Source organism: Neodiprion lecontei, chromosome 2, assembly GCF_021901455.1.
Source record: "Neodiprion lecontei isolate iyNeoLeco1 chromosome 2, iyNeoLeco1.1, whole genome shotgun sequence".
NCBI classification, from domain to species: domain Eukaryota; kingdom Metazoa; phylum Arthropoda; class Insecta; order Hymenoptera; family Diprionidae; genus Neodiprion; species Neodiprion lecontei.
The window spans coordinates 15477446-15505281 of record NC_060261.1 but is presented as its reverse complement, the minus strand read 5'-3'; the positions used below and the strand labels follow the sequence as shown (position 1 = coordinate 15505281).

The 27836-nt window shown below is 39.1% G+C and overlaps 3 protein-coding genes across 7 annotated transcripts in view; 1 reads left to right on the top strand and 2 right to left on the bottom strand.

Annotated features, from left to right (window-relative positions):
- Positions 1–11652, bottom strand: part of LOC107221355 (reticulon-1-A) — a 45914-nt gene extending 34262 nt beyond the window's left edge. For both annotated transcript variants that reach the window (XM_015660306.2, XM_046730407.1), the window contains exon 1: positions 9424–11652. In XM_015660306.2, the coding sequence (XP_015515792.2) occupies positions 9424–11119 (1696 nt within the window). In that variant the 5' untranslated portion in view covers positions 11120–11652. The remainder of the gene's footprint in view (positions 1–9423) is intronic.
- On the top strand, positions 125–22325 carry LOC107221356 (serine palmitoyltransferase 2). Of its 4 annotated transcripts, XM_046730409.1 has the most exons (12): positions 125–321; positions 13312–13715; positions 14767–14937; positions 15285–15439; positions 15976–16121; positions 16220–16438; positions 16985–17148; positions 17223–17384; positions 17544–17806; positions 18541–18670; positions 18760–18910; positions 22188–22325. In XM_046730409.1, the coding sequence occupies exons 2-11, from the start codon at positions 13548–13550 to the stop codon at positions 18865–18867; spliced, it is 1686 nt and encodes a 561-aa protein (XP_046586365.1). In that variant the 5' UTR covers positions 125–321; positions 13312–13547; the 3' UTR covers positions 18868–18910; positions 22188–22325. The 4 variants fall into 4 exon arrangements, with proteins under 4 accessions (XP_046586365.1, XP_015515799.1, XP_046586366.1 ...); XM_015660313.2 differs by lacking the exon at positions 22188–22325 and having other exon boundaries at positions 18760–21197; XM_046730410.1 differs by lacking the exon at positions 22188–22325 and having other exon boundaries at positions 126–321; positions 13312–13545; positions 18760–21197.
- LOC107221366 (centromere protein J) lies at positions 21942–27377 on the bottom strand. Its single transcript, XM_015660325.2, has 4 exons — positions 26652–27377; positions 22814–26341; positions 22513–22708; positions 21942–22313 (listed from the first exon to the last, which is right to left on the bottom strand). Exons 2-4 carry the CDS (start codon positions 26326–26328, stop codon positions 22182–22184), a joined length of 3843 nt encoding a protein of 1280 aa, XP_015515811.2. The 5' UTR covers positions 26329–26341; positions 26652–27377; the 3' UTR covers positions 21942–22181.
- Between the last annotated feature and the right edge of the window lie 459 nt (positions 27378–27836).

Here is a 27836-nt window from a genome sequence, read left to right as displayed (position 1 = left end):
TCGCGATTGAACACGAGACGAGGGTAATTGATAGGAGGAGACAAACGCCTACAGCTAATAACAGGGAATTTGTGTGTGGAAGTGTGCGTGGAAGTGTGCCTCCGGTTTGGTCACACAGTGCCGAGTCAGGCGGCACCAAGTGCGGTTCATTCTCGGTTCTACAAAGATTCGGTTAATTATTTCCTCATTTCCGCGTTCCACTCACCATTCGCATTCGCTGAAACTCCAAGTAGGTTGTTTGTATTGACTGGTAGATTTTTATCAGTGCCTTCTCCACTATTCTTGTTTTGTTTAACGAAGAAGAAGAGGAAAAAGAGAAGGGTGAGTTTTTGTTTTCAATTTTTTTTCCTCTGAAATTTCAACTCCATTAACGCGATTTATACTTTCGTTATGCCATCACTTATACCACATGATTTGCAACTGTCTTACAATTATTTTAAAAATTCATGTGGCACAGTGGTTTGTGCCTATGCAGATAACGACCTTATCTTCACATGCTTGAGGAAAACGAGCATGTTTTATGAGAATAATATACTGTTGGTGAGGTCGAAAGTAGTTGCCGTTTTTTTATCATATTGAAGTTAATAAGGTTATCGTAACGATTCATATCGAGGAAAAACCATTATTTCACGATTTTCGAATTGCTTAAAATTTGGTAAACCGTAAGAAAACAACACGCACTGATATTTCGGAATCTTAACTCCTTAAAAATCATTATAACATTTAAAAAATTTTGATTTTTACAATCTTTCGTTACGATAACGTTAACTTCAACCTCGTGATTTTTCTAATATATCTTCTTCGCCGTTACTTGCAATTTAACACGATTGAGTGAATTGAACAAGCCGATTTTCTTCTGTTTTCTTCACCACGTATCATGATCGGAGGTTATTTCGTAGAAATGTTTCATGAACAATGTGACATAGGATAAATCCACCAAGGTTTATGCATTTGAGAGTATATTTTAGGGATTGAAATTTGACTGATGGTCCAGAACTGGAAAAATTGGTGAAAAGTCAACCAATTGCAAAGAAACAGACATCACATGTCGATGAGTAAAATGTACTCTCAGTTATCGAAAAGTAAGCGGATTTCAGTGGAATGTACCCTAAATTGCATACATGCAAGCAAATTTACCATATATCACATAGATGCTGCAACTTATCCAAGAAATAGCTGCATCGAAGTTTCTGTTCGAAAGTATTGTATGTACCTGCATGATCGTCGTCTTTGTCTTGACTGGTTGGCTGGCAAGACCGCCTAAATTAGCCTGAGTTAACTCTCGGTCGTGTATATATTTCAACTGGTGCGTGTTTGAATGGGAATTGTAATCAGCTTGAATTAATATGATCTAGAATTAGAAGAAGAATGTCTTGACAATATGATTCGTAAATCATGGCACGTGCCACGTACATCGAGTAATTGATTCGTGAGGTGAACGAGGTATATAACTCATTTCTTTAAAGTTATTTTTCAATTTACTGATACCGTGTAAGCAGTGTAATTTTTCAATACTCAACACGTTTTATAATCATAAATGCATCTGAGTTACCCCGCTCTAGGAAATTTTTCGGCGTTATTTCTTATATAAAGAAGCGAGTTACGTAATCGAAATTTACGAAGTATTTCATAATACGCGTACATGTATTTCATAATCGCTTATAATTACATGATAGGGTTGGTCATTACTTGAAATTAAGAATCCAATAATAAAAATTCATTAGAAAGTCGTTATTGCAGTCATATTCAATGTCGATGAACCGGAACTCATACGACGCGGTTTTTCTAACATCCAAATAATCACGTTTTACGGTCATAGTTATCAAAAGCCAAGATTTCCACAAAATATTAATAATCGCTTTTGGAGCAGCAGAAAACAAAATTATGCAATTCAATTTCTACTTGTTATAAACATCATTTAATCGATTCAACGATTTGTTGGAGAAATTAATTAGAAGAAAAGTTTGAAAAACAAGATTACATCACAATTATTAAAACAAATACAAAGCTCTGATTGGTCGGTAGTATTTGGATTAATTAAAAAAGTGGAAAAACATTCAGGAAACGGTCGCAAAAAGATTTACGGCCATTTTCTATCAATAAATCGAAACCTGGACCGTAGTTTAAAAAATTCTTTTGTAATTTAATCTTAATGTACACACTTGACATTGACAGATTAGTATTACGCGGCAGAGTTGTTCCCTTGAAAAATATCTGGAAAGTTTCTTCATGGCGATAAACGAAATTGAACAATCTAACATTGAAGGTTATGTTTAAAAGTGGAATGCAGAATTTTCATCAAAATCAATAACAAATAATTTTACGTACCAATGCGACCGTGACTAAAACCCTTAAATAATACAAAAACAAAATAGAAATATGTCGCTCCAGTATCAATTTTGAATAGATGTACAATCTTCGACAGGGTAAAAATGTCAAAACGAGGTTTAATATTGTCAAAGGTGCATTATTAGTCAAAGGTTGATACTTTCGAACGTACTTGGACAAACTTGAATATGATAGCACTTACACTTTCACGCTCTAGCTTGCCGACCACTGTGATTTCGAGTGTCGGTAAAACAGGACGATGAATACACTGTGATATTTGCTCTGATATACCTTCGACAGATTTATATCGAAGTTATCTGTAACACCTCCATATCGCACAATCGATCAAAACATCGAAACGATCGTAATCGGGACGGTTGAACGAAGTGAATTGCGTCATCGTTGAATCATCGATACGGTTGAACGAAGTGTTTAAGACGAAAAAAACTTTCTCAGCGTTGTGTTGCTCACAGTTCGATTTAGTCACCCCAAAGACCTGAGTCGTCATTACTCGACGGAATATTCTTTCGAGATAATATTCACCAAGAAAACTTGTAAATGTGATTCTTCATGTAGACCTTCGCCTCAGTAATCTGGCTTCAAACATTAGAAGTTCCGTTCATGGAATAATGGAACTCTGCAGCAAATAGAATAAAGAAAAGGCCAGTAAACCCGGAATCGTTCAGTTGGGTCCTCGGATTTATACCCTAAGACTCGGCTACTGAGTTAGCGAAAATCGTGAAATCACGTGTAAAAATAATTCAAGTGTGCCAATTCAAGACCGCGGATCAGGTCGAGCGAAGAATTCACCGGGACTTCTCATTTCTCGAAATAATTTTAGCCGCTCTGCTCGAATCTTCACACCAAGTTAATCCTGTTTACTCAATGACGTGCACAGGACGCGTCGCCAAGCAAATTGGGGGAATAATTTGTTCTCAGTACGTTGCTCAAGCTCAGACGCCCCGTTTAGAAACGATTTGTCAAAGTATTTAATTTCTTTTATCAAGTGTTAATCAAAATATTCGAATATCGCCATGGCAATATTGATAAAATTCGATCAACTAGTTCTTTCGGGAAAAATCAAGTATCGTCTATATAATCAAATCCGCTACCGACGTCATGTTTGAAACCACGAAATCCATATCATTGAGTTCAATTTCGATGAACACGATATACACACGCGCGTATAAAGGAATATCTTTCATATGTAGCTTTACTCAATATAATTCTATACCCTATGGTAACTATATACGTTTCGCCTTGAGAAAATCATTCACCGCGATTTAGAACGCAATAGAATGACCAAGTCCGTGTTAAACAGAGGAATCTCCTTACAAACTTTCTGAAGTTATTTAGAATCAGAAATGTCGGTATCTTTTTATGTCCTGATAATTGAGATAAGATCATGCATTAATTATGGTATATTAAAGGTCTTTAACTTCCAGTTGAAGAAGTTACCCCTGCCATGGGAAACACTGAGAAATTCCCGATGGCGATCGAGTCAAACAACAGGTTCAAGGAGATGATAAGGAAATTATCAAAATTATGGGTTTTTACAGTAAAAATAACTCGCAAAACAATCCTTAGGCGATGTCGTATGTAGTAGGTTAACACGCACAATTCCTTTTTCCCAGAAACTGTGGTTAGCCATAGAGACTCGCCATTGGCAAGATACCAGACGAAGGTGACTAGTAATAAAACGTGTAATAAGAGCAAAATGCACGTCTTCCAACGTGGCTGCTCCCTCCCCCAGATCGCTCTGGCAGGTAAATTTCCCTCGCGCTTCCTCGAACGATCGATATAGTGAACCTGGGTAGCTTTCCTCCCTTACTAAGGCCGTAGCTTACACTCTGGTACCCAAGCATGCAACATGCGGCTGCGTCCTATAAGGTATACTGCACCTCGTTCGTATCTAACACCGTGACTTTTCGTGGGTAGTAAACGTTAGAGATACCAACCCAATACTCTCGCGACCTAGTGGAATTGCGCAAGCCAATCACGATGCAGAGCGAGAGAGAAAGAGTGTCTTAGACATACTCCGGTATGGTTGAACGCAATCCCACTAGACCGCGCGAGTATTATGTTGGTATCCCTACCGTTTACTATCCACGAAAAACCATGGTATACCTTTACCCGGCATCGATAACAAGTTTGAAAAAATGACAATATTCGTCGAAATCAATCCCCCGCATTTCTTTGCCAGATTGCGTTATTTTTGCCGTCGACGACGTGCCTTTAATATTATTATGCTTGTCGTGTGACTCTTTTTTCTGTACATCGATTTACTTAAAATGAGTGCACATGATATTCACATTCCAGCTGGGCGAGGCCCAACCCACGAACGCAATAAGGGATATTGGCTAAGGGTGCGGTCGAAACTTACTATGGCAATCTTTCTGGAAATGCGCAGTGACCGTTACTTGTGGACGAATATGACTACGGTTTATTAATACTGCAGTTGACTTTGGTCTCCAATTTTAGAATCGCTCATCTCGCACGTCCTTCTGTTCATTTTTTACCACCACCGCAAGGTAGTGTAAGGTAAATATTTACCATATACCATTTCGTTGCTATCCTTGGGAACCAACGATTAACGAGACTGAAGTTAGTAACGTTAACCCTTTGGTCTACACCTGAGTCATTAATAACCTGATGGCACTATTAAAAGTTGCGCTCCTACAAAGGGATTCTTTTGCGCCTTTCTACCTTCTTGTTTAAATGACTATTCACTGAGTGTAGATACCGCATTTTTGTTTGCATATTTTTACTCAGGACATTCTAACGATTCCATTTCACTAATAGAATTATAAAAACAAATCTAAATCAGTTGTATAAAGAATAGAACTTTCCAGTCATCAATGAACCCATGGTATACATAATAGTGGCGACGGTAAATGGTGTAGAACAGAGACTTAATGTATCGTAACATTGAAACAAAAATTACTATTTTGCACCTTTCGAATACCTGAAGAAGTTGAATTTACAAAATCTTAGTTTTTTGATGCCATATTAATAGTTTACTAAATTTCAAGTGATCTTTAACTTGCAAAATAACGATTTTTTTCAAAGATGTATCATTACATTAACGTTAGAAACTTCAGTCTGAAAACAGTTGTATGATATGATGACGAATGCACGTTTCACGGAGTTGTCATCATGCCCGATAACCTCACAGCAAACTGTATACAAATGCCAAAGTACTGTAATTCAAAGTTACTGATCGTTGTTGACTGTACGACCGCAGCCAATTCCAGAGCATATGTAAATTGTTCAACCACTGATTACCATAGATCATTGATCTCCTGATATGTGTATTACTTGTATCTTTATACCGTTTATTATACGTGTCTATATTTAAAATGTTACGCTACAATTATCACGGCGAGCATGCATGCAGTCTGTAACGCTGGCGTGCTTATGGAGGTGCTCGAAGCGAGTCCTCAGACGGTTCTTCTTGACATGTGGTACATAAACCGTGTTCATTATACGTATTTATAGGTTATTACATGATTCAGAAGTGCAAGGGTCGCTCCAGTATCAAGTTCAAGGGCTGGGTTTACCGCCGCATTGCGGGTATTAAAGGGTCTGCAAGACCCTCCGAGACATGAGTAAAGTAAAAGAAGAAAAAGATCAGTAACCGCCAACTAATTGTATCATTTGGCCGTGAGAAGCGCAAATCCCTAGAAGTAAATGAAGGCGGACGGAAAACAATATATCTATAGCATAACTGAGAGGCTTTTCGAACGGCAGTGCGGAGAATCACCAGCTTGTAATCAACAGACCCGTATCCAAGCGGAAGTCTGGAAGTCGCGGTCGACCTCGTTAGCGATGGAGTTCTTTCCACTTGTCCGTTGATCCCATTTATAGTATGGTTTAAAATCTCAAAATCAGTTGCTACGTCACTAATGCAGCTCTCAAAGCTGTAGCTGCAGTTTTAAAAATCCTCGAGTGTCATTAACCTACAGAAGTGTCACTCATCGATCGTTCAAACGGTACTTAAAAAATTGATGTTTATGTGCGCGATGAACGACGGTTCAAGTTAATGAATCGAACCTGTTTGCAAATAAGAAAAAAACACAGTCCCTGATATAGAAGCCCTTGGATACCTAAGGGCATCGAATAGAAGACAGAGACTCTTGAGCGTCAGAACTAGCCTGCGAAGTTCATTCACAATCGAATTAGGTTCATCGACACTACAATAACGAATTTACATCAACGAACGCAGGTGCCTATGGCTCTATGGGTGTTCGTCGCATTTTTCTACAGGTAGATGATTCAAGTAGTGGGGAAGTGAATCAATGCGTGACACATACTTCGAGATCGGTTTAGTAACGTTTATTAATAGACTTTGATAATAAGCCCGGTAACTTGAAAATTTCACTCATAAATTCGACTGATGCATTAACAGACTAAATTCCAATCAACCCTAAAGTACGAATGATAACAATCATTATGTGGGTCAACCTGTACCGGTGCCCTTATAATTTACCATTCACAAGAAGCGGCTAGGTTAGGTTAGTCTATAAATAGAGATTCCGCTTGCGGCGTAACCGGCTTGAATATAAGTGAGGGCTGAATAGTGATTGTATGACTCATGATTACAGGTACACACATACATATTTTTACCGTCTCGCAGTGCTCCTTCAAGTAGTTGGACCACTTGTATTGTGAATATCATTACGAAGTCGAGACGAGGAAAAATAGGTTTGAACCGATGTTTGCGCATTGAAAAAAACTACGCGTGCAGATGAGATGATGATGATGCGTTTGCATCACACTCGGTTTACACGTGTACAGAGATGCTATAGATAGGAAAGCAGAGACAAGCACTGTGTACACACGTCGATTGAATAATTATGAACCTCCGTTATGAACCGTTAAAATGCCGTACCAGTGAACGGGTGAACGAATATCTAGACATGTATGGCAAAAATTTACCCCTCAAAAATACAACAACAGTTTAACAAAAGAATCTATGCGCGTTGAACTCGGCGAGCCTCAACTATAAAGAAATAAACCTATATTTAGCGTGTTATAAGGAATTTAACAATAAGTCTGCAACTGCGTTGTTTAATCGTGGGGTGACGCATCGCGTGTCATACCTATATGTTTATTTATATACTATACGGATATTTCATTCGTATAGATCACGCTATAAAAAATAAAAACGGCACGTATTCGAGTTGGGCATTAGGAGTTTGTTCCGGTTCTTCAGCTCAGAATTACTACCGTAACTTATTCACACAATGTAAAAATAATCTCCACTCATTCTGTTCGACGAAACGACGACAGATCTACCACTTTCTTGCAGCATATAATCGTTTTTAGTTAGGGCGCCCTAGTCGATTTCGAACTTGCCGTATATATTTCTAAATATCAAAGTCCACGTATCACAAACGTAAAAAAGGGCTTAACAGCCCCAATTTATATACAATTCTGAACAAAAATACTGCAACACATTGTCATTTGACGCAAAAATAAAGAAATGGCATGAATTCTGTGAATTTACTATTGCAATTTCGTAGAAACCATGCCGTGTCTTCATTTCTGCGTCAAATAAAAATGTATTGGATTGTTTTTGTTCAGAAATGCGTATAGACTGGGGCTATCAACCCCTTATGCAAGCGTCAGATGTCACTCAAAGGATGAATATCGCCTGAAATAAGACTTAACAACTACGGAACACTGATGTTCCAAATTTTCCACTGAAGATCACTTCCGGATTCTATTTAAGTCGCATAAAACTCGTTGCAGCAAGCTTACTGACCGAGACGAATAATTTTTTCAAGCATTAAAACAATTCCTAAAGTCCCCCAAATTCGTCTACACAGCCTCACATTATGATACATATCATTTCTAACGATTGACTTCATGAATCAAACGTTCCTGCTTGCATTCGTTTATGGTGTTAGGAATTTCTGGATGATTATGACTCGAAAAATCGATGAAGATAAGACTGGTAGGCAAACAGTTCTTCGGAAAGAATTGAAATGGCTGTGAGTCACAGGGTCACGTGGTATGACCTACACGACTCGCCAACACACCTGACACGCAATTCGTATCGCTGGTTGTTATACGCTCATACATGTCGCTAGGTGTATGATTTCTTTCTCTCTTTGGATCCTTATGAAACTCATCTAAAACTTTAATGTCTAAAAGGGGAAGATCAATACCGTCACCTCCAACTCGACGACGAGAACAAATTTGGGACAATCCATGACATGATAATATAATTCGAATTTTGTAATGATACAGGGTATGCCTTTATGATTCTGATTACGTTTAGACTGATATTTTCAGTTCTATTTAATACATGCAAAATTATCACCAAGTCTGCTCGCAAAATCTAATTACTTGTAGCTCAGTATCTCGGTGTTTTAGAATGTAATGATAATTCTGTGTAAATTTCTTTCTCAGTCAACATTTTAGTTGATGCTACACGCAATGCTCACGAATCAGATTTCGAACTTACAAGTTCAACAGGTACAGTGTAAATGTCGTTATTTTTTTTATGAGGTTGAAGTTAGTAACGTTACTGCTACGATGCATGTTTAGAAAAAATCTTCACTTCGCACTTTTAAGATTGTTTGAAATTTAGTAAATCATAATAAATGAAACGTACTCATATGTTTTACAGCCAATTCCTTAAGAGTAATTCTAACGTTGCATAATAATAAATTTCGCCCTGATGTTTTGTTACGTTAACGTTACCAATTTCAGCCTCAGATTTTTTTCTATTATCTACCAGGTAGCTCAGACTATATTTTTGCGTTTTTCATTCTCTCTGAAGTATGTAGTTAGATATGAACTGCGATAAGTGGACTCGTCGTTGTTCTTTGGTCACTACATAAACAAAAGTAATCCTGTCTGACGGTAATAATTCACTGTCAATTACCGTCAACTTTCATTTTGCAAAATATCGGCGATACGAGTGCAAGGAACATAATTAGAACAGATATAAACTCATTTCGGATCATCGCAATGTACCATATGCGTGTGTATATACATATAATATATATATATATATATATATATATATATACATATAGAGAGAGAGAGAGAGAGAGAGAGAGAGAGAGAGAGAAAATTACTCACCTAATCCCATTTCGCGGAAAATCTCTTTAGGAGCGATTTCTTCGACTGGATCTTTTCGGTAACAAACGCCCGCAGAAGTGTCTGGTTTTTCCTGTTTTTTGGGAGGTTCCGTCTTCGTCGCAAACTCTGGTTGAGCTAGGCGAGACGGTGGCAAAGGACAAGATTCTGGATCCGATTCGAACTCCGAATCGCCGGTTTCGGCACCGGTTTGAAGGAACTTATTCTGCCCGCCACTTTCCGTCGCAATAAAATCAGAAGACAATTCGTATTTCTCTGGGGCCGAGGGTGCCCCTTTACCTGCGAAACTTTGGAACGGTTCCGGCGTACCGGAGCTGATTGGTTCCGGTGACGCATCCCTCGGTATAGGCGGCAGCGATTTGTTCGGTGGTTCCGGAGTTGGTTCCCGGTCATCGAACTTTTCCTGCAGGGGTTCGCACTTCTCAAATTTATCCGGCTTCTCTACGACGTTCCACGAATCGTCCTCAAACGGTTGCTGTTGCACGTGTTTGACCGCCGTCTCCTTGGATATGTCCTGGATAGAATCGTCCTTAAGGAAGTCGATCGTTGGTGGTTTTTGTGGCTCCGGTAATACAGAGGATTTTATCTCCCCCAAAAAGTCCTCTTCAGGTTTTCTCACGGTCTTAACTTCGACGTTGCCCAAATTCAGACCCTCCATAAGTTTGGTCGAGTTATCTTGCGTCGCTGGCATCGTGTCTGGTTTTTTAACTTGTCCGTAAGCGTCATTGTCTGGTCCAAACAGGTCGCGCTCCAATGCCTCGTCACCGTGCATCTGATCGTTCTTGATATCTTCCAGGCCGAAGAGGTCCTCCTTTGGATCGATGATGTCCTGGATCTCTGGCATTTTCAATGCAGCTTGGGCGATATCTTCAAACAATTCTTCGAAGGATTCAGACTTCTCGGTGGTCTTGGGTTTTGCCTTGCCAACCCGGGCGTCCAAAGCGTGCTGGAGCTGGGATGCAGGATCCTCTGCGACCGACTTGCTTGCGCCAGGTGCAGACGTCTTCTCGGGTTTTATTTCCGTGATCAACGGATCCTGGGCGAATAGATTTTCCTGGGGACGACTCTCAGCCGGTTTAACGTCCTTAGCTAAGGTCGGCTGCGATGGGTTATAAGCTTGTAGTGATCGTTCGCTGTCCATAAAGGCCAGAGACGCAGCCTTGGGGTCTGCACCCTGCGGCAGGGGTGTCGGGTGGAAAGGGTGGAAGGGTTTCGACGCCTGCGCAAAGCTCGCAACTTCCCCGAGGATGTCATCGACGTCGTTGATTGGCTTGTCGAGAACGTCGGCCAGGGTTCGTTTCGCAAAATCAGCCGAAGGGGGCGGAGTTGCGGGCGCAGGCTGCAGGTAGACTTCGTCAGCTGGTAAGCTCGAGTCCAGCAGACTTCGTTGGGAGTTGGGCATAGCGTCGTGTTTATCGATTGAGGCAGGGTGAACCTCGCCGACGGCACGTGGCACGTCGACGAACTGCGCCGGGACCGCCTGATCCTGCTGGCCCTGAAAGCTGGCGGCCATATCCTTGCTCTCCTGTATGGGCGAGGTGTCGTGCTCCAGGTGTTCGAAGTCGTCGAGTGAGTGGTGATCTCGTTTTAGTTTGCTAGCCGCGTCGGCATCCCCCGGATGAAGAGGATTTTCTTTGACCTTGTCAACCTTTTCCTTCGGTAATTCAAAGTTATCCATACTTATTATTGATTCGAGTTTTCCCACCTAAAAACGAGGTTCGATCACTCCCGCTGTCACAAATCCTCCTTGTACGAAAAAGTGCTTTTACAAGGAACTGCTCGTCTCCTTTCTAACGGAGCAAAATATTCACAACGCGCAATTGCGTATCAGCAACACCCTTCTTCCGAACTTGTACGTGTCAAAGTCGAACGGACACTGTGATATTTCTTTCCGAACGATTGCGTACCGCGAATGCCGCTATCATGGGCGAGAGCGATGTGGGAATATCTCTGGAAGTCCGTCGTTTATCTGATTATTGGGTAAAATGATTTACGGGGAGGTTAACGCAATTAACCGGAAGAAGAAAATCCCTTTTCGTTCTTGAATTTTTTCGCGTGTCTCAGCTGTCAAATGTCACAGACACGAGTGAACCGAGGAGAGAATGAAGAGACAGACAGGCAAAATGCAGCGCACACAGCAACGCGCACAACGGGCAGTTAGTCAGGCAAACAAGGCGAGGGAGCGGCACCAACAGCAGCCACTCGGATTCACTACGCGGTCCTCGTCTCCGCGTCGATGTGGTAGTGCCAGTTCTCCCACCCGGTTGCCGGGTTCCCAATGTCCCCCTCCGGCGCGTCGCAACGTCCCTCGTTCCATAGCCGGCCGGCAACCGGCACCTTCCTTTCGTTGCATTTTTTGCTCCGCCCCCGCCGAAGCGTGAACCTCACATCGAGGCAATTCCACAAACCGTTCGAAAACTCCCGGCAGGGGCGTTACGCGAAGGTGACCCTCAAACCCTGAACTTCTGCGAAGATGTGAGATTGCTCTCGTTATGTTTCCCATGTTACACCCCATTGTGCTAGGTAGAGAAAACACTGCACATTGACGTGGCCACGGGGTTTCCGCCTATCACATTGGTACCTATGGCTACAACCCTTCGTCTAACGGCTCACGATAAGAATCCCCGATGAGGAGACGTCTTATTTCGACACAGTGATCAAGGTTGATCGCAATAAGTAAATATACACTTACCTGCCTTTATTTCCAACGCCATTGACTGATAACATAGTCCAAAGAATATCACAACTGTAATCGCATGTTCCTAACTCGATCTATCAATATACTGAGAAAAATACTTACCTCACTTAATGAAATTTGCACAATTGCCACTGTTCTGTGGCGTACGGCAAATTACTTTTTGTGCCATCACACTTACGTCGAAGTTTCTGTTATTCATGAATACATTGGATCATGTCCAAAGTATTGTTGATCATACCAAAACGGTCTGATCAACGATATTTTTGTTAGTTATTTATAGACAGGGTAAATAATTTCAAGTTGGTGAAATCTATTTGGGAGAACATCCATGCATTGACGACCCTGTTATCCCCACCAGACTGCAACGAGACCGTCCGCGGGTGACTCATGCCGCTTTCGAACTCGCACCTCGTTAATTGTCGTGCGGTTTTTAACGCTCAGAACTGGCGCAATGCACTATTCATATAAAAATAGAGACGGTAATTAGTACGTACCTGCATGTGTTTATAATTTTATAATTGACATAGCGTTCTAACTGTTTTCAGTAAGGTTGGTTTGTCTATCGATACTGAAAATTACGTCATACCTAGGTCAGATTCAGAAATGTAAAATCAATCGTGTCTGCGATAGCAGCCAGATGACCGTGAGGATGGAAAACTCCACATGAGTCTTCCTTTTAATCTTCACACTGTATCTCAATTTCTCGTTGCACAATGACAGTTATGCCTATATCCGAGCCTACATCGTACGTAAAGCAAACCGGCTTCAACGCGTTGAAGTAATGCGCAATGGTTTTGTGGTCTTGTCAGCGATCTATTTCTTACGACCGCAGTGTTCCGTCCCCCAGACAGCTGTTTACCCTCTAGGTAAAATAATTTTCCTGAAGAATTAAAAAGTTCAACTGAAAGCAAACAAGCTTAACAGGTCGTGCAATTTTCAGGGACCCTAAAAAATATGAAATACAGACAAAATCATGTCTTTGAATCCTAACCCAAGTTCGAGGAGGTCTCGCCTTGTATCGATTCAATGAACGGAGATTACGAAAATGGAATAAATAGAACACACGTAAAAACATGCTCTTTGCTATAGCTACGATGGTGTACAATTTCGATTCTTCTTCGAACCAATTGAGTTTTTCAGGCACTTTAAGATCGCATAATTTTGAATTCTAGGTGAAGCGAAGCGAGGTGGAAGTCTCATGTTGTTCCTTGAAGACTAATCAGTGCGTGGGGATTGAGAGTCTGACCGCTGAGCCAAGAGGAGAGAAGACGTCCGTGTATCACGCGATTGCGGTGATTGTGGAGTGCGGACACGCTAGAAGAGCGGGGGAAGACGGTGACGCGCAGGCGTCGGTACTGCAGGCATTGCGGTGGGAACTGCCGAGTGTCCACAGCAGTGGCGGATAAGTATGCCTCTTGTGAATAACATGGCTGCCACACGGTTTCGCGTTGCATTCGCCGCCACTCAGGATGAAGACCCTGAAATATCGTTGAAAAACGGCATTGCCACCCACCCGGCTATTGGGAACGGAAAACTAAACGGTTATGCAAGCCTCGCGAGCGATCTTCACGTTCGGGTAAGTCATACTCCACCGTCACGTGTGCTCCAAAGACATTAGGGTATCACTAATCGGAAGGTCATTTCACGCCTCCCTCTTGCAAAGAATTTAAATTCACACGGTATACGCGACAGTTAAGAAGGTCGGCGTAAGGCGTGATGCGCGCTGCTGTAATTGGCTTTCGAAAAATGTATGTCCAATTCGCACCGGTAAATTGCTCCTCGATCCGCACACTGGATGGTCATGCTTGCTTATGATAAGCTATGAACGTCATTGGGTGTTTCCGCGAAATTTATGTTTGTAATTTTCCCGGTTTCCTGATAAGGTATTACTAGTACAACTTGTGACACACATCGTTACGAGCCTAAAGGAGTTCACGTTTCTACTCTCCATAGTTGAGATATTGTTTCTCAAGTAGGTTCAGAGCTCGTCGTTCCTTAAGTACATTAATTTCCAGTATATGCTCTTGCCTATGGCTACCACGCATCGTTCAGCAGTTCAGAAATCAAAGATAAAACATCATACTCTGAAATGATCAAATATGGCATTGAAGTCTATTTTGCTAACTTATAAAATACACTTCAACATGCATAATAGGGATGGTTACTACTTTTTGAAAGAATGCTGAACACAACTTGTTTATTTGGACACTTTATTCCTTTACCTTTTTTCTATTTTTTCTGTTTCGCTATGATTGGTCAACCAAACTCGTTTTTCAGCAGTCAGTGAGCTAGAAACTGTTAAAAATGTGTAAACTATAAAAAATACGTATTGTGACTATTCCTCTGGTTTCTAAATTTTCAAGTGTAATATATGCTAGCATTCTGATCCTCAACTCTAGATGTAATTTGGTAGAATAGGGATGGGGGGGGGGGGGGGGCACAGGGGGAGACCTGGACGAAACTATACAAACGTAGCAATTTGACTCACTAGTAGTAGTGCAATAGTCCTGTTTTTCTAGTCTCTTCATCAAATGATTTTCACCAATGGTAATAATACCACAGTGTGTAATCATCACAGAATCTTTATGGGCATTTATGGCTGAAAATAAAACGCTCTTTTTTTTCAGAAACGAAGAGTTGTTGACACACCAACAAGCTACAAGTCGAAAGAATCGTTCGAAAAAATATCTTTCATAACATCGGCTCTTACCCACCTTGGATTTTACTTCTTAATGTTCTTAGGCTTTGTTAATCAATTACTGTTCACGCCGAAAGTGGCTCAAGAACAAAACAGAAAGGTACAACAGTCTGTGTATTTATTCTGTAAAATACCTTAATCTTAATCACTGAACTAGAGTAATTTGCATTTGGTCGTTAATCGGTGTGCAATACAACTTGTTAAATATTGATGTGAAACATTTTTGTGTAGTTCACATTAGCACTGCCGTTTGGGTCAAATGCTAATACTTCAGTGGCTCATCTGTTTAGAGATTAAATTTATCAGATTATTCAGTGAAACAGTTTTTAATCATCACAAATACATAATTTTATTGCCTTGCAATATGATTTTCATACGACGAAATCATATTTTCACTCCTCCAGTTACTTCTTGTATGCAATATTGATTTCATATACTTCTCTATAGGGTTACGCTCCACTCTATGATCAATTTGAGGTATTCTACCTACGATATGTTTACCGGAGAATTCGCGACTGTTGGAATCGACCAATTTCCTCCGTACCCGGTGCAGAAGTTACGCTAAAAGACCGAGTTACTCACGATTACGGCTGGTCCTTCAAGTGAGTTTAATTACGTACAGCTGTTATTCACCAGAAGAATTAAACTGTGAATGTTGTGATCATGTGAACTTGCTGGATATTTATCATTCTCCAAAATCCTGAGCTAACAGTTTCTTACACAATGAGAAAAAAGTTGTGACCTACTTAACCATTTTTGCCTCCATCTTGCATCCCTACACCTTCTTGGCCTAGATATATATTACGTTGGTTGGATAGCCTAGTTTGACTTGTGAGCTGATCAATAATGCTCAGCTAATGGTGATAGTGAATTAATCACAAATGCTTGCGATTTATTTTGACTGTAAATCATGAATTTGTGATTACACGCAACTTTTCATTTCTAACTAATCAGTACATCTTCAGTGCGATGATTAACGTTGAACATTTCATTAACTCACAAGTCTGAACAATTGCCAAAACTGGCAGTAAGCCCATAGCGTAAATTAATTTTTCATTTACTGCATATTCACGTGGAATTTGATTGAAGCGTTATAGTTTGTGTTCCAAAATTTGCATTCATTAATTGTTGGTTACAGATTCACAGGAACGGAAACCCGGTGTATAAATTTAGGCTCTTACAACTACCTCGGATTTGCAGAATCATCTGGGAAATGTGCAGAGCAAAGCATCCAGACGCTCAAGAAGTATGGCTGTGCCAGCTGTAGCACGCGTCTGGAACTAGGTAAGAAGGTCGACAATAAAATCATATTGATTGTGAGGATGGAGTCGAAAGATTAAAAAAAAATATATATTTACCTACTACGGTGTGATTTGTTTCAGGTAACATGCCAATTCACAATGAACTGGAGAAATTAACTGCCAAATTTCTCGGGGTTGAAGATGCAATTGTATTTGGAATGGGATTCGCGACAAACTCTCTTAACTTACCATCCCTCATTACCAAGGGGTGCCTAGTTCTCAGCGACGAAAAAAACCACGCCTCTCTTATCCTCGGACTTCGATTATCAGGTGCCGTTACCAAGGTCTTCAAACACAATAGTAAGTATTTCCTGATTCAAAGATAAAAGGTATTTATTCAATATGCGGAAATGAAGTTTCTGTTACACTAGTATAGTTTACGCAAATTTGCAATATTTGTCTTCCGCTCGTACACAATATCTATGACTCATATTGCAAACTTATGCATAGTGTAAAACGACCCGCTCTGCCTCCTTGATGCACAATCTGGTATTTTTTAACAAGGCAATTCCGATGAGCCTAATATTTTGATTTGTGTTAAAAAAAAATTAAAAGACCAGTAGTAAACTGATTAATGTCTTGCCTAAGGTTTTACGAGCATGAAATTTTATTTTTATTAGACTGTCAGCTTCAACCAGTTCCGCAATTCTGGCTTTGGTCCAAAATACCAAGTGAAGTTTAATAGTCCAAAATACACAAAAGACTGTTACGTTTCAGAATCAAGCTAGGTATAGAATCTTGAACTAGACTAAAGAGGAATGAACTGAAAAACTCCGGAAACATGAAGAGTTATACCTTACTCAAAGCGGCTACGATCGCAGGTAACACGTCTAAAGCTTGTTCTAGATACAAATCATCTCGAAAGGTGTTTGCGGGAAGCAATTGTACATGGGCAACCCGGTAGCGGCAAGCCATGGAAAAAGATATTCATTATCGTCGAGGGTATTTATTCCATGGAAGGCTCCATCGTTCACCTTCCTGACATTTTGAAACTGAAGAAAAAATACAAGGTAAGTTCTCTGCGAAATTCAGACACTCTGATAACTTAATTCATGGCTAATCACTTTTGTTCTTAATTTGATAGGCCTATCTGTACCTCGATGAAGCGCACAGCACTGGCGCTATGGGGACCCATGGTAGAGGGGTTTGCGACTATTATGGAATCGATTCTCGACAGGTCGACATACTTATGGGAACTTTCACGAAAAGTTTTGGTTCTGCTGGCGGGTACATAGCTGGCACTAAGGTGAGGTACACTTACAATGAGATATAAGAACGATTAGATGATTGTTCATGTTTTAACGATTTGGCCATGTAGTCAAACCTAAAGAGAATCTGAGCATCCTTCACACTTGGAATTTGCTTCACTGTTCTTTGGACTTGATTGACAAAATTCTTCTTTCAGGAACTTATTGATCATTTACGAGTACACAGTCATGGACATACCTACGCCTCGTCCATGTCACCACCAGTGGCACAGCAAATTATCACTTCAATGCGTATCATAGCTGGAGAGGACGGCACAGACGCGGGACGCAATCGCACGAAACAGCTTGCCAGAAACACAAGATATTTCAGACGCAGGCTCAATCAGATCGGCGTGATTATTTATGGTAACATGGATTCGCCAGTAGTGCCTATGATGGTTTATCTCTACTCAAAAATCGGGTAAGTTGGCCCTTCAAGTATGTTCTTCGATTGAAAATCAACCATTTTTTCGTAATTCTATTATGAGATGATCTGACGTTAAGTATTTATCTAATTGATACATTTCAAAGCTACAATAATTTTCCTAAAAAGACAAAATAATGAACAAAGTTATAAACAAAAGCTCAGATAACCATTTTTCATTTCGAATAGTTTTAAAATGCTCAATAATCTGGCGTATTTATTCGTTTTCACTCTGCGATTAGTCTTTTTTTTAGAAGTCAATTTTCTATAGTTCTACCACTATTTTTTTTTATCACTTTGGTACCGTTAAATATTCAATTTTTCAATACTGTGCCAGTATACATTTTGATCAACAAATAACGGTATTAAATTGACTATTGAGAGAAAAAAAATCTATTTCCGCAAATTCGTAAAAAAGCTTTTCATACAACATAAGCTATCGTGGGGTGAGATAGAACCAGTATGTTAAATTTTTCAACGTTTTCCAATGGTTTGAAATGTAAAATCGAAATCGGAGCTCTTGTTCATAGTTTTGGCCTTTCCAAAATAATCGCCCTAGCTTACAGATGTAACAGCTTGATAAACACTTGACGTGTGACCATCTCGGAATAAAATTACTAACAAAGTATTGATATTCCTGTAGATATAGAAAGTATATACAACCTCCTTACAGCCCCCTAAGTTTTAGACATCATGGCTATTGAAAACTACGATTATAAAACAATTTTCAGAACCGTGGTGCGAACGCTGACAGGGCACGGAATCGCAACGGTTGGCGTCGGTTTTCCAGCCACTCCGCTTATGGCGGGCAGAATACGTTTCTGCCTATCAGCGGCGCATACAAAGGAACAGTTAGACTACGTAAGTAATTCGAACAATTTATAATCGAATATTTGGCAGGATTTTCTGAAGCAGTACAGTATTCATATTTTGCTCTGTTCTCATTACAGGTTTTAAAAAACATTGAAGAAATTGCTGACACGCTGGGCCTCAGATATTCGAGGAAACCACGCGATCCAAATCCGATAGAATATTACTCAGACAGCGAAACCGAATGACCTGCCTCGTAGTCTCAGCTGGTTTAGAACGTTCAATACTAGGGTAAAGCTTTTCTTGTGATGGCTAACGGGGTGGATGTCACCTTATTCACTTAGACCCTAGTACCTCAGGTCACTAACGGCAGAAGTCGGATTCACAGTAACAGTTGAAGAAAAGTTACCCTCCTAATTATTTATCTATATACATACAAGAACCGGCTAACACGTAGAGCGAGAACAAAAATAAAACTCTAGCACATACACGAAAAAGCATATAGCGGAAGTAACAGATCGGAAACGTTGAAAGTACACGGGATTATTTTACCTTTCCTTGTAAGCCTGAATTTGGGGGAATATATTAACTAGTCAGAAGAATTTATCAAAGCTAATTAAACCGTCGATGTATCAAGTTGACTGCGACGTAAACGAAGCTTATTTTAGGCTAATCATAATGTGCTGGCACAAGTGATTGATTTCTCAAAATCAAAGGTAGCAACTGTAAAAGTAAACGGATGTAAACTCAAAGTGGACGGAGTATCTTATATCACCTGTTTTAAATATAAAACCTTTAATGTTACATGACACATATCATAGTATCTGTCAATTGAAGGTGCAGTTTATAATTTCTAAATTTGACTTACGGTGCGAAACGATTCATAAAATCAGTTTTCATCAAAGAAATAATATTACCTACTCTTTATCCGGTATTAAAACGGCACAAATGCCGAACGCTTTGTCCACTGAATAATTACCTGTATGTACATCGGACTTTATAGGCAAAGAGAAATTCAATATTGATGTATGGAATTTTTTAGTGAACATCAATGTCGCCAAAGCTTTTAATTATACAGTTAATGTTGCCTTATAGACCAGCGCGCCTAGCGCGATGTGGTGCGACTTATTATCGTAGAATATAGTGGTAGGTGTAAATTCTTATCTCCCTATTTTTTCACGCGATTTTTTCTCGAGGATATTATTAATGATCCCTAGATGATCTGGGCGGACTATGAAGAACCAACGAACTCCAGACACGCAATGCTGTATAATCATTCAACGCAAAGTATAATGTACTCACTTTCCGACCCCTAAGGTTATTGATAATCACGATTATAGATAGCTATATAATCCATTACCGACTTAAGGCATAGTTTCTACAATGTTTTATAGACTTAAGAAGTACCTCGACAAAGAAATCTGTTTCAGAAAAATTCTTATTTAAATGGTCTCACAAAGTTAATACATCCTTCAGTCGTTCAAATTGCTTTACAATTAGTGGGACACTGTTTTGTTGTCTGATTAACGTTAGACTTTAGTTGTTGTGAATGTGTTAGTACAAAGATTTATGATCATGCACGAATCTATGTATAATCGTGGTCTTTCGAACGTTGTTTATATATTTCAAATTTCGAAATTAATAGATTGTATAATTTGTATTATAGCTGAAATACGCTTCTTCGCTTCTTTTCCAATCAGACAAAATATAAAATCCGGTACTGCTTAATTGATTCATGTGGAAAGAAAGTAGCATGGTTGATCAAACCATTCATTGTGATCTGCTAAATTTCATAAATTGCGTATTAAAAGTAGTGTTATAAATAAAGGCCCGCTGTTTCAATCTACATGAAATCGATGAACAGAAATCCAATTGATCGGTTTGTGTATAATAAGATAATGTGTAATATTTTATTTTCAAGTATAATATTTCTGTTGTAGTTATTATGACTGGCTCAGTTCAAATCACAAAAACGTTCAATTTATGTACCTACATTCGTATTATTAATACTTAATAACATTTGTAATTATATGCTTACAAGAATGAATAGATTAACCCCTGTAACTTCGGCTGGTAGGAAACGGGCAATTTGTTGTGCCATAAGTGTATATCGCCATATTTGGTGAAGTGTTATATCGCAACTCTGGTGTGTTGGGTGAACAAAGAATACTATACATAAATATATACATTATTATATCCAATTTCTGATCTTTCAAAATCGAATCAAGGCAAAAGTCAGGTACGAGATTTTCAAAAGTTTTAGCAAATCAAATGGTCAATTTGGTCAAAATTATGGATGCAGGATGTGAACTATTTCGGATTTATCATCTGTCTATAAAAATTTTATTATCAATAATACGTACTGAATTTTAAAACGTAGCATAAAATATCGTTCATTAAAGAAATAAATTGAAAATAAAATAATTATTATATATAACAGAGGGAACCTTAAACAATCTTTACCGTAAGAAAATACAAAAGACGAAAGAAAAAAACAAACATATATATATGTGTATATATATATATACACATACATTAGGGTATGCCAAAAAAAAAAAAAAAAATTTTTTTCTTCAAACGCGCATCAAAATTTCGGTAGAGTATCTCGAATAGAGAATGTCAGCCAAATATGAACTCTTAATATTGATATTAATAAATAAGAGATATTCGCATATAAACTCATGGGTGATCATTTTATCTCAGTACTTTCTTATAGAGAATGAAATTTCCTGTAAGAATCTGTAATTAGATAGTTTATAAGTCGAGCAGTTTATGGGGAAAAAAATGCAAAAATTTTCCGATTTTATTCACGTGTTATTTAAATGGAAAACGAAAAATATAAAATAGGTACCTCTAAATATCAATATTAAAAGTTCATATTTGGCTGAGATTTTCTATTTGATATGCACTACCGAAACTTTGATGCGCGTTTGAAAAAAAAATTGTTTTTTTTTGGCACACCCTAATATATACATACATATGTACGAATTCAAAGTTCTTTAAGGAATGCACAGATTATAATTAAATACATATCTTTTAATCTCAAACTCAAAATACGCTACTATGTCTTTCTCTTTGCAAGTTTACACATTCCTATCACAATTTTATTTTTGTAATAATTATTAATTAGTATTTAAAAAAAAAATTGTATGTAAAATATAATATTATCATTATTATTACATAGATAAATTGTACGTTTTCTTAGACAGAGTCCCTAAAATGTTTTTTTTTTTCACGTAACATGTCGATGTTAAGATGAGTGATTATTATAGACTCGACATTGTGGTGGGTATAGGTATTTGGAAAGGTAAATATGCATAGATCAATCAGTTTCATTTTATTACACAAAGTAAAAAATAAGTATTCCAATGTTTTGAAATACTTTTCTCCAGATTACTATAAACGAGTTGGTTAAAAATATGAAAAAAATACAGTAAAGTTCTCGGTAATGCTCTGCTGTCATGTAAGGATGATTGTACATATATAGTTACACATAAATCTATACATGGATGTACCTACGAACTAATTAAATCCAGTCTTAAAAACTCTCTATTTTAATATGTTACAGATGCTGCGAGTCCATTAGAAGGTTTCCGTCTTTGTCTTTGAGTCTTACTCTGCCACCAGCGTACCGTGTTTCCTGGGAACCGTCTGGATAGACCAATTTTACTGTTCCATCCGGATACTCCCGCCTCTGATTGCGAGAAAGCGATATTTTTCATGAGTTAAGAAAACACGAATGCTTAATTAATTGAATATGCTAGTAATATCTTTAGCGTAAATGAGAAAAAATAAGCATTAAACAAAAAAGAAATAAATAATTAGTTAATCTATGACGAAGAAATATTCAGAGCAATTTAAAAAAATGAAGTGATCCATGTACAAATTATTACTTTGTGATCCTTCGTATGGACTTCCCGCTGGCCATTAGGCAAAATGAGGAGTTTTTCACCATCTGCTGAAGTTTCGGCTAAAGTTCCGTCTGGGAGAGCCCATTTTTCTGTCCCGTTGGACTGCAATATTCTGACGGAACCATCAGGGAACGATACTTCTACAGTTCCATCCTTTGATCTCCTTTCCACCTGTCCACTGTGGCAAGCAAGATTTGCAAATAATAAATGATAAAACTAATCTCGATTCGATGTCTAATCAATAGATAGTGACAAATAGATCGAAACTGTAACTTCATCATACTCAGGAAATTCCAGAATTTCCAGTCCGTCGGGCATTGTGGTGTGCCAGGTTCTTGTAGTGGCATAAAAGTATTTAACGCTGCCGTCTTCCCTGCTCTCGCAAACATCTCCGTTATAGTAAATCAACTTTGTGACCATGCCGTCAGCAGAAATTTTCTTGACATTGCCATTTGCATACCAGAACTCAACGCGACCATCTGCATGTCGCACTTCTTTTATACCTTGTTTGTCTACTTTCACCCCATTCTTGTCATTCGGCGACTTTTGTCTTTTGAAAGTACCTATGGTTTCCTTGCTGCTCGCGGAACTTTTCAGTGATGAATTCTTTTTGTTGGCATAATCATCATTTCCTTCTTCATTATCGGCGTCAATTATTTCTCCAATCATGCTCTCACTCTCACCTTTCGAAAGGCTGTCCCTTTGCTCGAAATTATTTCTATCAGACAAATCTCTCGCTTGATTTGCTTCGTGTAAAGGTCTTGCAATCAGCTCGTTACATTTAAATGAATTCTTTTCATTTTCCATGCCTTGGACTGCCTTTTGCGTGGCTTCCTCATTTTCTTTCAAGCCTATAGTTGCATCTTTTAGTAGGTTTTCATACAAGTCTCGCTTCCTTGCAGTACAGTTTCTCTTCTTTGATCCCAGCTGGCTTCTGTCATAAACGATCATTTTGCTTCCGTCGGAATTCACTTGGTCACAATCCTCATTGTTCAACTCGTCCAAATGCATCGCCTCCATCATTGGTTGCACCAGAAATGCATCCTCGTCAGAAGACGAGTCCTGCTTTCGTGGCAGATGCTTTTGTGATTCTAACGCCTTGTTTATTTGATGTATAGCTTTGGTGTTTGAAGGTATAACACTTTTACTATGAAGCCTTAATTTCGTTGTTGATTTTCGTGTATTTTGAAGTTTCTGAACTTCCTGCTTCAGCTTTGAATTTTCCGACTGTAAAATTCTCACCTGACTTCTGTGCCTGGCTTGAGCGGCATTCCATCTGCTTTCTTTCTGGTTCATTTCATCTCTCAATTCCTCTAATTGATCTTTCAGACTTTGAACTTCTTGCCGTTCCTGTTTGTTTTGCTGAGCCTTGACGTATGCATCTTTCAACCGATTCTCTAGAGCTGCTTTTTCTCTAGCCAATCTTTTCCTCTCTTCTTGGGTAGCGTTCTCCAACCTTTGTTTACGTTCTTCGAAATGGGCCTCTTTTTCCTTCAAATTACGCTCCAATGTTTTCCGTTCCTCCTGCAGCTTTTCTTTCAGCGTTGTTACTGTTATATTTTCCTTTCTGAAAATCTCGATTTCTCGTTCCAATTCCAGTAATCGAATTTTTAAAAGCTCTGATTTGAATGTCAAGCCATTCTCTTCTCCCGTTTGCATTGAAGTCAACTCTTCTTCGATCAAAGTCGCGTCTGCTAATGACAAGCCTTCGTTTTCAGTTTCTGAGTTTTCACTTTCTGAGTTTTCACTTTTATCATAGTTCTCTGATGCTGAATCTGAAATATTGATATCATCATCACGATGTTTTTCCTCAGACTGTTCTTTAACATTAAACTCTTCTTGCTGATTTTGATTTAGATCTGAAGATGAATTGTCATTGTAATAATGATTTGTGTAATTTTTAGAATTCATTTGCCGTGGTTGGATAACTTTGGATGGCATCTCCATGGAGCCCTTCAAGCTTCTAATTTGATTATTTCCGATAACAGAAGTGGATTCATCAGCATCTGAAGAATCCGTAGTGACCGAACAATCGCTCCACGCCCTCTGATCAGAATAATTTCGTGATGCTTCAGATACCATTGATATAGTGGAAGTATCAGTCATTGTCTTGTACTCGTTATATTCTGAAAATCGAACATGCAGACTAGTATTTTTTTCGTAATTAACTTGATGGTCAATATTTCTCTCATTTTCACAATGAGCTTCCTCACTTATTTGATAGTCTGTTCCGTAATTAGGATCAACATCAGTACCATACGGAAGTTCACAGATATTTTCAGCTGAATTTTCGTCGAAAATTTCAAGCATCTCATATTTATCAGTCGCCTGATTCTCCAAGTTTAATACGTCTCTTCCGAGTGGCGAATTTTTGGACATTTCTCTTTGCTGATGTTTCGTGTAGGTAGTAGCAGAATTATTGCTCTGTGTTGTGTAAACTATTTCGGCGAGTAGCAAATCTTCATTAATATCGTGCTCTTTACTTCTCCATTTCTGTGCCAACGTCGAAACCTTATTTTTGCTAACGCTTTTAGATTTAAGTGGCGTTGATTGAACGGATTGTTGCAGCAAAGCAACAACTGTGCTTGATGTCGAACAAAAACTAGAATTCTCAGCCTTCTCCTCGAGAAGTTCAAAAATTCTTACTTCTTCAAGCTCTCTTTTAGTCCTAGATTCAATGTCTGAGGTGTCATGTTTGGTATTATTCTCCGTTTGTGGTTCCCGTGGATTGCACATCGATTTGCTACGAACTCTGACAGGTGGTTTCACGTTTTTCAGACTCAACCTGCTCTGAGCTCTGTTCGGAATGTTAGGAAAACAATTCTTCTGTACTGAAACGGTTTTTTGGGCTACCTTCTTCACAGATTTTGATATTTCCCCAGGTTTATCAGAATGGGGTTTTACATTCTTTCCATTTTCCATTTTGACCGTACTAGGCAGTGACATGGTACGTGGCCTTGAACGTTGTGAACTGCTACAGGCCGCTGCACCCGATCTGAATCTGGCCAATCCTTGACCTTTTTTTAAAAATGGTCTTTTCACCGGTTTCTTGGCGTTAGTACCATTGATTGACTTTTCATTTTCAGATTCCCTTAATCTCTCCTCAAGCAAAGTGTGGAAATCCTTTTTTGGAGATGGAACGGGAATATCGTCTATAATGATGGACTTCCTTTTAGGCTTGTCTGGTGGCAATGGTTCTACACCTTCAATTAATAATTCTGGAATACTTTTACAAGCCTCCTTTAACTCTGTCCTAAAGTTAACTTCCCTGCTATCCTTTTTATCACTAGCAATGGCATCCAAATTATCTGAAGCATCTGATCTTGCAGCAATGCTCAACGAATCATCAATACATAGTTCAAAAACCTGTTTTTCAAAATTTTTTGACAACTGAGTAGCTTCAGGAGTATCTACACTCTTTTTGTCAGGTACGATATGTTGATGGGGTGAACTAAAGCTAGAATCATAGGGCAATTCGTGCTGCCTTTGAGGTGACAAGTGTTTTATAGGGTCAGCATTTGCAGGAAGAATTTTCAGGAGATTCTCATGATTCATTGTAGCTGTATCAATCACACAGTTTTCTTCTAGGGAATCTTTGAAAACAGGATCAATACTTCTATTTTCTTCGCCGCTTATGTCTTGAACAGACAAGCCCAGTGCTTGATACATGCGGACTTGTTCACGGCTCAAGGTTTCACGTTGCTCTTGCTGGTGTTGAAGCAATCTTTCTTGCTGCTGCACTTGCCAGCGTCTCAACTCTTGGAGACGTTCCACTATTGATGCTTCCAAGGCCATCATTAAAATGTAGGATCTGTAAGGAAAATTGTTGATGTGTTATTAATTTTATCTTAAATAATTGTTATTTCCATATAGTTGATTATACGGTTTTACATTATTTTTTCGTATGACTTGTTTGTGACATCGATGAAACTATTTGTGATGCAGAAGATTGTTTGAAAACGATCTGCCACAAAATTTTATAAGATGCCGTTTAAACATGAAGATATAAGATTTTTGACACAGTATTTAAATCCTGGGAGAATTACTATATCACTGTCACATAATTACGATAGATTAAATATAAGATACGTGTTATATAATATCCATAATTTTTCACTTACCTTCTTAAAAATATAGGATTAGAATGGTGTAGGTGGTAATGAAATGTGAATGTATCGACTTATACATCAAGTTCATTGATCGCAAATCAAATCCAACCGTCAAAAACACTATTTCACTTTTTACAAATTGATGTCAGAATTATTTAGTCACTACTAAGCTATTATAATTCCGAGATCGATTAATGCTCGATTGACACCTTGTTCTCAGGAATAATACTGTCATAAGCTACATTTTATTGTTCGGTGAGCACAGATCCGTTATATTTTAAAAATTCGCATGCTGCTTGTTTACAGAATTACAAGAAGAAATGCGGCACTGCCAACTGCCGAGAGAAGTTGGCAGGGTTGCGCCGGAAAGCAAATTCCCGCATGGTCTGTGCATAAGTTTATGGCTTGTGTCCTTAGAGCATGTATGTCTGTATACGGTATGCTCCAAGCTTGTGTCTCTCAAATATGTTTAGTCAAAGTAACGGAATTCAAAATAAGCCATACGATTAGCGTAGCTTTTGTAATGCCCGTAACGATTAGTTGACTTTTATTCTTATTACGTCTCATGTGGTGCCCTCAAGAATTTAACGACATCTCTCCATTCGAGTGAAGTGTGCGGCCGTGGATACTAGAGGTAAGGAGGCCGAACGCATTGCTAGCTAAATGGTCGGTGAAAGTGATGAACGATCCGCGGATTGTAACCGCCTGGCGACACTACCACTGCGGGCTCCGTCAGCGCGGTGATTTTGAATCGTCGATCCTCACGTATGTATGCTATTCGTAACCAGGCGCTGGTATCGCTTGCGGATACATCCCGAACTACAAGATCTTTCATCGCTTTCACGAACCACTTTTCGACGATTCCGCCATATGCGTTCGGCCCAGCCCCCTGACACACGCTGCTAAAATGGTTCGCAAAATGTCCCTCGATTCTGCCGCCAATCTCCACCACTAGTGGCGCTAGTAGTTGTCTGACAATCTTGCGCGCGGTTAGCAAGGGCAGCGAGCGTGTCAGAAGTCTACTAGCGCCACGTAGAGGAACTAAAAAACGCGGACAAAACGCGTACAATTTTTTAGTATACGAGCACTGGTGAGTGTCAGGGGACTGGTTCGGCCTCCTTATCTCTAGTCTTCATGTGTGCGGCATCCAATTGCCGAGAAACCTAGAAGCGTCACACTCGCGTTTCTTGTGTCCCT